Source organism: Neolamprologus multifasciatus, chromosome 5 (assembly GCF_963576455.1).
Source record: "Neolamprologus multifasciatus chromosome 5, fNeoMul1.2, whole genome shotgun sequence".
Taxonomy (NCBI): domain Eukaryota; kingdom Metazoa; phylum Chordata; class Actinopteri; order Cichliformes; family Cichlidae; genus Neolamprologus; species Neolamprologus multifasciatus.
Window position 1 is genome coordinate 18,659,871 of NC_140443.1, and position 10,254 is coordinate 18,670,124.

At 38.1% G+C, this 10,254-nt stretch overlaps 1 protein-coding gene across 2 annotated transcripts; it reads right to left on the reverse strand.

Moving 5' to 3' along the window:
• Nucleotides 1–896: 896 nt before the first annotated feature.
• Nucleotides 897–7,560, reverse strand: LOC146518402 (uncharacterized). 2 transcript variants are annotated; one of them, XM_085158598.1, is made up of 4 exons: nt 7,456–7,560; nt 6,275–6,420; nt 1,799–2,026; nt 897–1,464 (listed from the first exon to the last, which is right to left on the reverse strand). In XM_085158598.1, exons 2-4 carry the CDS (start codon nt 6,372–6,374, stop codon nt 1,367–1,369), a joined length of 426 nt encoding a protein of 141 aa, XP_085014724.1. In that variant the 5' UTR covers nt 6,375–6,420; nt 7,456–7,560; the 3' UTR covers nt 897–1,366. The 2 variants fall into 2 exon arrangements, with proteins under 2 accessions (XP_085014724.1, XP_085014725.1); XM_085158599.1 differs by lacking the exon at nt 7,456–7,560 and having other exon boundaries at nt 6,275–6,648.
• Between the last annotated feature and the right edge of the window lie 2,694 nt (nt 7,561–10,254).

Genomic DNA, 10,254 nt, shown 5'->3' on the forward strand with positions numbered 1-10,254 from the left:
TAAAATTCTGCCATTGAACCTTATTTTTGACGCTTTCACAACAGGAACTCTTTTATCTTTGATGTTGTTTTAACTTATTAAATGTTATACAAGTGGACTTTTGTTTATGGGTTGTTTCATTTGTAATTTTGTGTAAAAAGAGGGAAAAAAAGGAAAATGACTTGAAAAATCATTAGCACAAAATAGCTCGGTCACGCTTCTTACTGAGAAAAAGTGTTTGCAGGTAGTCATTTATAAGAATGCCTTTATTTTGCATAGATTTTTCTTTTACAATTTCAGATCAAACACCATCAGACAGCACACCATGCACATTCTCTAAAATGTTTTCATGTATCACTTATTCACCCAAGGTACTGTAGAATATCCCCAAGACTGTTAGGCTACAGTACAACATCTGTTAAATCTGTGTTCAGTAACATCACAGAAACACAAACAGAAACTGGTGATCACACACTCACCACCCATTTTTGAACAGACTTGGCAAGGTGCTGCATTCCTCTGAGACTTTGGCCCATATTGACACAATAGCGTCACACAGTTGCTACAAATTCATCCCAAAGGTCTTCTGTTGGGTGGAGATCTGGTGACTGTGGAGACCATTTAAATACACTGAACTCCAGGATCATTCTTGTCTTTATATGTGGACTATGCAGATGAATAGAGCTGCCACAGCCACTAGAGGACCCCCAAACTGCATGTTCAACCTCAATATATTTCAGGAGTTTGAAAATGACCTGTCTTTATTTGTAGCTGGCTCTATAGCCACGTCATGTGTTTAGTGAAGCACTTCTATGACAAAAAATTAAATTTAGGTTAAAAAAAAAATCAAGCTTCAATGATACAGAGACTGTCAAATTGAATTAAATAATAAATTAACCACAGGTGGTCAACTGACATGATATTTTTACATGTAACACGACTTCCAAGGCAGTGCACACAAGTACAGGGGAAAAAAAGGTTCAAAGCATTTCATGAGTGTGCAATAATTTGACAGATGGCAAAGAGATGATATCCACAGACATTAGAGATGCGTTGTTTGCAGTTTTCTTTGATGATTCCATTTTACTTTTCAACTATATGAGCAAAAATCTGCTTTTTTATGCAAAATATCCAGAAATGGTGGTCTCATGTTTAATTTCTCAAAATACCCAAGATAGAGCCATTGAAATCAAAATCAAAGTATAGAAGCAAGTTATTCTGGAGTTCCTTCTTCTTCTTCTTCACTCAAATTACATACTCCCAACTGAGCCAAATTTGAAAATGTTGCAGCATTTTTCTGTCTGATTGATACACTAAGAATCCAGCCTATATGGCAGAACAAATTCCTGGTTGTTTGCCGAGCTGGCGAGGAAGTCTGAGCTGTCAGTTAGAGCATTGGACTGCGGCTGGGCTGGAGGCTTTGAAGGGCACTCTGGCTGGCTGGAAGATTGGTTGATTGGTTGCACAGAGGATAGGTGGGACCAACTGGAAAAAGAGAAGTTGGTATGAGATTGAAAATGTCGTAAGATCTGTAATGTAAGATTCAATATTATCTAGCAGCAATGTCCACTCTAGTGTCTGATTACAGTTACTCAGAAGAGCAGAAAATGCAAAATAACTCTGCAGACCTTTGATGTCATTTACTCAAGGTTGGTGTGCAGTGCATTTCTGCAAGAACTCTGTGTAAGCCTTGCAGCATTCAACAAACTGATTGCTTAGAATAATAATAAATCATTAAAAAACATATTTTAGATCGATCGATCAATAGATAGATCAATAGAACGATAGATCGATAGATAGTGTTCAAATCCACACTCACTTGCATCCTGATACGATGGTGGTGGTGTAAATGGCTGTTCATGGCTGAGTGGTGTGGTCATGGGCACAGCTTGATTGCCAGGCATAGCTGGGTAACCAGGGTGCCCTGGTACTGGCTGGTAGGGCACTCTCTGATAGGACTGAGGGGGTACTGGGTACTGAGAGTACTGCTGTGGATACTGCTGAGGTATGGCGGTGACCAAGGTGTGGGTAGCAGCAGCCACCTCAGCTGTAAGCAAACAAATAACAACACATGAGAAATGTGGTACTTCTAAGTTATTTATAGCTTGGGTTGTTTTATGTGAATTGAATAATACAGCTATGATCTGAATTATTCAGGTGTGAGGGGAAAAATTGCTTCCATAAACATTCTTCAACACTCACAGAAATAAAGATGATGAAAGACTGTTTAAAATTCTACTAATTTTATATCCTGTTTATGTTTCAAAATCTGTTTATATCCAGTTCTTCTTGTACACATTAGGAGTTAAATGCATGGAACAAAGGTCAAGGAAACAGAAATCTCAGCTTTTGTTCTGACTATGAATGCAGGCCTCAGATTAATAAATTATAAATGATTAATGTAAACATATGCAACTCATGTCAGGTTAAATCTTCATAATATAATAATATCAGACATACACAGCAAATACATGCTAGCTTTACCATGTTTGGCAGCGTCAAAGATTGAAAAATCTGGGGAAAAAGCCGCTGTGATGGGACAAAATTATCTCAAAAGAAATTCCGCTATTCTTTCTTTTTGTATCCACTAGGACACAAATATATGGAAAATCAACAAACATAAAGGAAATCCAGTTGTTTAATGTCAAAAAGACAACAGCATTATTTAGGAAAAGGCACTCACATATCAAGTGTTATGCACTTAATGAGACAAATGATACCACTTCTCCCACTGGAGTAAATAACATGTATTGAAGGATGAACAAAAGTATTTAAAAAGGCCTGGGAATCTTTTTGGACTTCCTAAAAAACTTGGAAGTGAAAGAGATAACTTATGGATAGATATTTAATGACCCGGCAGTATTTACTTTGTTATATGTTCTAAACCAACTTAGAACCTTCTTTTGATTCCCACCACTCTCTGAAACACAAACTCAGGGTAATCAGGACCCTGCAACACCGGGCAGAAAAGATTCCCTCTGAGCCAAAAGGGAAAGTAAAGAAACACATGGGTACAGAACGCTCTTAAAACATGTGGTTATAACAACAGAAATAATCACATTACAAACAGAACAACACTGTCATTCCTTATGTAGCAGGTTTATCAGAGAAACTACAAGCATGACATCCCAGTGCACTTCAAATCAAGCCTCAGACAAAAACAGATTGATCCCAAGGGCAAGACTCCAAAACACAAGCTAAACAACATAGTGTATGCTGTGCAGTGCAGCGAGGAGTGCTCAGAGCTCTACACTGGAGAAACCAAACAGCCACTGCATAAATGCATGGCACAAAATAAAAGAGACACCTCAACAGTACAAGACTCTGCATCTAAAGGTCAAAGGTCACTCTTTTGAGGATGCCAGTGTTGACATGATGCACAGAGAAGACAGATGGTTTGAAAGATGAGTGAAAGAGGCCATCTACGTCCGCTGTGAATGACCATCTTTGAACAGAGTGGGTGGCTTACAAAGCCAAACTTTGCCACCCGCAATGCAGTTTTGACATCCCTTCTACACGCTTCAACCCTGACATCTTGCATCAGGTGACCTCAGTAAACCACATAACAGGGTGAGGTTTGGTCTCATAGTGCTTTCACCCGAAACCGGTGATAATGACGGAAACCTTTTTTACACCTTTGCTCATGTGATGATGCACATGATTAATAGTGGGTCAACAACCGTCCTGAGGGGCACCCCCACCAGAGTTACCTGCTCCACCTTTTGGTTTTAGAACTGAAGAATCCTCTTGGATGAGAGCGGAAACGTCTTCACAAAACAGTTTGGAAAACTTTCTTTCCAAGCCCCTTGGACTACTGTGACCAGGATGACTGAGATCCTGCACAAACAAACGTGTTTTTGTCTTTATGATTATGTAGTTTTGAAGTATGTAGACTGGTATAGGATTGCATATTTTAATTTAAAGCCGATTGTTTGATTAATAGAAAGAAAAATATGTTAGTTAACATGGAATATCAGTTCCTGATGGTTACAGACAAAACAAACCCATTTGAATTTTCACAATCTAAATAAGCTCTCTAAAACATAAATTAAGAATTTATCCTTTATATATTCACATCAAATAGGCTCTTTAGACCTTATGAATTAATCTACAGTTCAAAATGTATTGTATACTCTTATTAGGAGGGAATTCATATTATGAAGACATACAATAAGAACATCATGTAAGTGTTAAGTGTATAGAAACACTAGGGATTCTTTATTATCATACTCAAAATATGAATTCATCTGTGTTTAAGTACAGTGAAAATGAAAGCATGAACCAAGAAAACAAAACTGGTGGGAAAAGAGGTTGTTTTCAACACAACATCAGTCATCACAACCACTTCCTGTAAATAACATTTGTCTGGTATTGCCTAGTTAAGAAAGATAAGAGTTTCAAGGTTACAAATATATTAATGTATGAGGCAAACATTTAGAAAAGCTCATAACAAAGAAGAATTCATCACATTTTGTTATGTTCTAAAGCTGTGAGGATTTTTAAATAGCCTTGTTTGCTGATGGACTTCTACACATAAATATCGACTAAGATCAACTCTTATGTGTTATCTTAAAGAATGAACAGCAAAAGTTTAACAGCGGGGCAGAAGAAACAAGATGCTCAAGACAAACTGGAACGTCTGCTGCTCAGAGGCAGAGCTGTTCATCCTTTGCACTAACCACAATTCATTTGCAGGAGCATTAAGAAAGAAACAGCAGAAACCACAACTAAGCATAGCACACAGTATGTTCACACCTGTCATTTTTATTTATATTCTGGGAAAAATAAATAAAGCTCACTATGGAGGGTTTATAGTGAGTGCAGCATCAATGCTAGTTCAGTGGGTATTTTAATAAACCAAAGTGAAAATGTTCTATCGTTTTGTCGCTGTCAGTGGAAATACTGAAGTCAACATTGGTTCCAATTTTCCCACACAGTCTCTGGCAATTTACTTCCTAAAAATCAGCCACAAATCACAAATTTCCATTTCTTTTCTTTTTTTAAAACTAATTTCATCTAATGTTAGTTCACATCTGAATTTTATTCAGAATTTTTCAGAATTTGAGAGAAAATAGTGAATTTTTCAGGGTGACTTTCAGTAATTACTGAGTGTGGTGAATACAGGATGAACAGATATAAACGGTTTCCATATTTCCTATAGGTATGAAATAAGTGTATGATGAACTGAATTATTGGTTGTGGTATTTTCATGACATTTAACAGAAGAAGGGGAAAAAATAGACATGCACAACAAACAACTGCTGCACCCACACAGCTGTTTTGAAGCACCATAACAGGTCACTGAAAAAGCAAAGGTTTACCCAAAAAAGAACCTTAATGTCAAATGAAGAGCTTCACAGCTCAGAAAAGTTAGCAAATCCTCTGTATGTATGTTATTACCCTCTGTATGATGCTGTGATTTTGACACGTTAGATCAGTTTGTGCTCTGTGTCTCAGTTCTTGTGTTTCTTGTCAGAGCAAACCTCTGCAGTAATGAAAGTCATGTGGTGGGTGGGCCAACAGACTTCAAAGGTAGCGTTTCAACCATGTTCTCATGCAGGTGACCTACAAATGTGCAACAGCACGTTGCTCAACATCTTCACCTGGGTACAAGCTGTCAATAACTATTAATAATCGGAGTGATGTGGGTCAGGGTGAGCTTGTTCTCAGAGTTTGCAGAGATACTTCATCTGTTCGAGTGTGACTGATATTTCAGTTTTGTGTATATTTTATCATGCAGACAGGATGTAAAATCCAGTATCTCCTTTATTTTTCAGTGTTTGACACGTTTTTTCTGACATGGTGCTATTCACATTCAAGGGAACTGGGCTGCCATTTTTATACAACTAGAACTGGTTTCTTTACTACTTGTCACTTGTTGTGCTTAAATACTGTTCTTTAACATAAAATTGAGTGACTCCTTACATGTTTCAGATCATAACTGACGTGGTTTGAAATAGTTCTCGACTCAGCCCGGTCCTGAATTATATGATCAGATTTCCTGAAGGAAAATTTGAGGGACTCAACCTTACAGAAGGTTGGGGGTTTGGAAAGACCCCAAGTTGCTCTCTGATGCAACTGAGTGCGATGGTTCATGCGTACACTGGCATGCATACCTTTGTTTTTATGACAGCGCAGACTTGTTCGCAGAGACTTTACATCATAATGCTCAATGCATCTCCAGCCATCCATGTTAACATCCACAGCAGAGCGTAATCAATGCTTAACAAATTCCCTACCACACATACACGTCCACACAAAAGAAAGTATCAGCTGTTGGCCATGGAGTACTTACAGTTTGGATTGGCAGCGCTCCTGCACAGACAGCTGCAGGTGAAGAAACAGCACCAGAAGACAATGCCGAGTATAATGTAGAGTAAGTTAAAGTCATTCATGACAGCAATAACAGGGAGAAGTGGAAGTGTATGATGGAAGTTCAACCTGAAAAGAAAACAAAGAAATTATTGTGCAAAACATTAAACAGAAGAAGAAATTGTTACATTGAAAAGAGTCATATTTTAACCAGCTAACAGTTTGTATAGGGGTGGTGTCAGTGTGTGCTCCTTCCTCAGTCCAGTACTGCATGATCTTCTGACAAGATCTGCTCACTTTTCATTTTAACTCCTACAAGATACCTTTAAATATTACTGGGAAAGGCACTCCCCCCCCTCCCCCCCTCCCCCCCTGACTTTTATGGAGGCCCCCTTTAGTGGCCTGGAGAATAACAGTGTGCAATTTTCAGTACTTCCAAGCACAATGAAATGACAATAGTTGAAACAGCACAACCTGCACTAGATAGAGGTTGCTACATGCAAACAAAAAACTAAATTCAATGTATTTTAAGTCATGTCAAGGCCAGGAGGAACCCTATTAATCCTCTACAGCAGGCATGTAGAGACACATAGTTTAGGAAAGTTAGCGATGATGTGGGAAACAATCGAACAAACAACAACAACAACAACAAAAAAAAAAACCCAACGACAACAAAAACAACAACTGTGACTCAAGCTTTAGGTGGACTTCAGGTTTCACGTCCTGTTTCTCAACACCAATCGGAGTTTACAACACACATGCACACACATACCTCTCTGTTCCTGTAATTGCACATAGAGAAAAAATGGAAAAGGGAACCATTTAAAAGAGAAATGATTTACCTTACACGACTGTCTTAAGGGTGATTTATTATCGATTGCAGGATAAATTAGAAAAATGAACAAAGTTGCTATTTATTATTCTTGTTCGACTTGACAAAGTGCTTCTCGTTAAAAAAAAAAAAATATATATATATATACTTAACGGACAGGAGATGGAAATATCATATAAAAGAATTAGTCATTAGTTATGACAATTCACTGCTCAGCGTTGGCTTTAAGAGGTTGCTGATTAAACTTGAGTTCCGTTTCAGAGGCTGCGGTTCTGAGCGCTGCTGAACTGCACGTAAAATAGGGTGGAACACAACAAGGTGATCAAACTTACCGGATACACAAGGGGACAGGATCACACACAGAGCCAACAATGACAGTTTTAGGGAAGTCTGATCAGGAACTACTGCTGCAAAGATCTTCTAAATGTGCCACCTAGTTCATGTCCCAACCCACTTTTTTCATTCACAGACTATTTATATTCATGATCTATAAGTACGACTTTATACACGGTCTTTACTTATGAACAACAATGAGGTCACTGGGGACCGGACGTCGGTATTTATTTCATTTTATCTTTAATATAACAATAATAATAATTACAATTATTACTGAAAACAAGACAGTAAGAATTGGTAGGCTACTAATCGATTACTTTCTTGGCTTTTATTTTGAAAATACTCTTCAGCGCGGTTTGCGGAACCGCACCGGAGCGACTGGGCCACTTTTATTTTAGGTGAGGAAAGAAAGAAAGAAAGAAAGAAAGAAAGAAAGAAAGAAAGAAAGAAAGAAATCATAGTAAGCTTAACAGGTCGATTAAATTTTCACTTTAAGGATATTCCACGAAAGAAAGTCAAGACAAAGACAAAATGAGTTGTCACAGCCGATTTATTAGTGCAAAGCTCTCTGGGTTGACCAAAGAGCCTCAGGGTAAATTCTCAAAAATGCTAAACGTGAGCGGAAAATTTTAAACCAACTGAGATACTTTACCTTAACAAACAAAAACAAGTGTTATTGTTCCCACTGATGCAGCTTTACTGTCCCAGCATTTCTACCTTTAGCCACTAAAATACATGAACCAAGTTACTCTGCAGTTTCTCATCTTCATTCTAATTCTGCCATTTGTGCCTAATATGTTGGATCATTTATGTGTCTGGTTGTGGCACTGTGACTATTAAGTCTCGGGTAGAACAAACTCAGGGTCGTATGCAGAGCTGGTTAGGAAGTCGGTGCTATCCAGTAGACCGTTGTACTCATGCACAATACACTCTGAAGGGTACAGTGGATCGCTGGGGATGAACACAGTCTGGCTGGAAGGCATCAGGTGGAGTGTACCAACTGGAAAAAGAAAGAGAACTTAGCGTGAGACCACTGTCACACTAAAAATAAATTTAATAGCAAGAATATGTAAAATATTACACAGCAGCAATTTGAACCTTAGCATTAGATGACAAATATTCTGAAGAGAAAGAAACTACAATATTGTGTCTTAATCTGCAAACTTAATATTGTTGTTACTGTAGGCCAGTGTGCTTTTGTCCAATTCTAAATCTTTGTTCAATAATTTGCAGATCTATTTGAGAATGCACCACTCTTAAAGTAACAAATTAGCTTCAATATCAGAAAGTTATGCATTCATTTTAAGAGTTATTATCTTTAATTTAAAGAAAAGTTGTCCTAATTTAGATTCAGTCAAATTCAAAAACATGTTGAATTTTGCTCTAATTTGTGTCATATTTCTTTTTCATAATTTCTGTGTCTCTGGCGTTTGGCAGGACACTGATTACACTGCGTTGCACCCAAGTTTCTCTGCTCTGCAGTGAGTCAACAGACTGAACACAACACAGTTTATAATTTGGAGTTTCTGGATGCCTGTAGAAAAACTGGAAGCAATATTTCACTTACCCATACTAATATATTTTGGACACACTAACTTGTTTCCTCATACGATGGTGGTGGTTTTTGTGGGAATGGTGATGTGGTCATGAGCTCAGCTGCGTCACCAGGCTCTGCTGTTGTTGGCTGGTAGGCTCTCTGGTGGGAATGAGAGGTGTGAGTAGCGGTAGCCACCTCAGCTGTAAGCATACAAGTAACAAGAGATAAGAAATGTTACAGCTTTGGTCGTTGTATATGAAATGAAGGAGTACAGCTTTAAGTATCACCTGTTAGTGGTGATGGAGTACTTACACTCTTCTTCATTGGCAGCGATCTTGCACAAGTAGCTGCAGAAGCTGATAAAGAATGACAAGATACCAACGATAAAGACGTAGTACATTTCACTCATGGCAGCAGTGGTAGCAGGAAATGGATGTGTAGGAACAGTGTTCAGTCTGAAAAGGCAACAAAGAAATAATTATCTAATGCAAAAACAAAGCTGAAGAAAATGTTGGGATTTATTGTTCACCAAATCAAATTGAGGCGAAGCATAGCAGCCAGAGTATGATTAAAAACCAGTAAGACCAGAGAATACACAAAAATTCAGCAGTCATATTTAAATCAAGTAACAGTTTATATAGGGGTGTGCGTAATCCCTTAGGCAGTTCTGACAGCATCTGCTCAATGTCCCAATTGTTGAAGTCCTTTGCTGTACTCCTTTTGTTCTGATCTTCACCTGCCTCGCTGACTGTAGCATAGTTTTTCTCACTTTCGATTTTGACTCCTACAAGATACCTTTAAATGTTCTCGAAATTTCAGATTATTTCAGATAAAATAATAAGCAGTTGTTTAATTCAGATCAGAGCAGATGCACGTTGGCTTTATTGAGTTGTTAATTAAGCTCGAGTTTTGTTTCAGAGGCTGTGGTTCTGGGTGCTGTTCAGCTGTACAGGATGTATAGAAAAGGGTGACTGAAACAAACTAATGTTAGAGAGTTAATGGAAGGTTTTTGGTTTTTTAAGCAACCTCATTGATATCGTCCTAATAGCCGTCAGGGTTTTTTTGTTTTTGTTTAATTAAATTTTATTTTCGGTTTGAAGCCAAAATCACAGACTGCATGCCGAAACACGCAGTCAGATATGTGATGCTGATAAGAACACCTACACAGAGTTAAATATTTAAACTCACCGGATACACGATGGGACGGGAGCACATCCAGAGCCAACACGTCTTAGAGGAAGGGGTTTGATCTGAACCC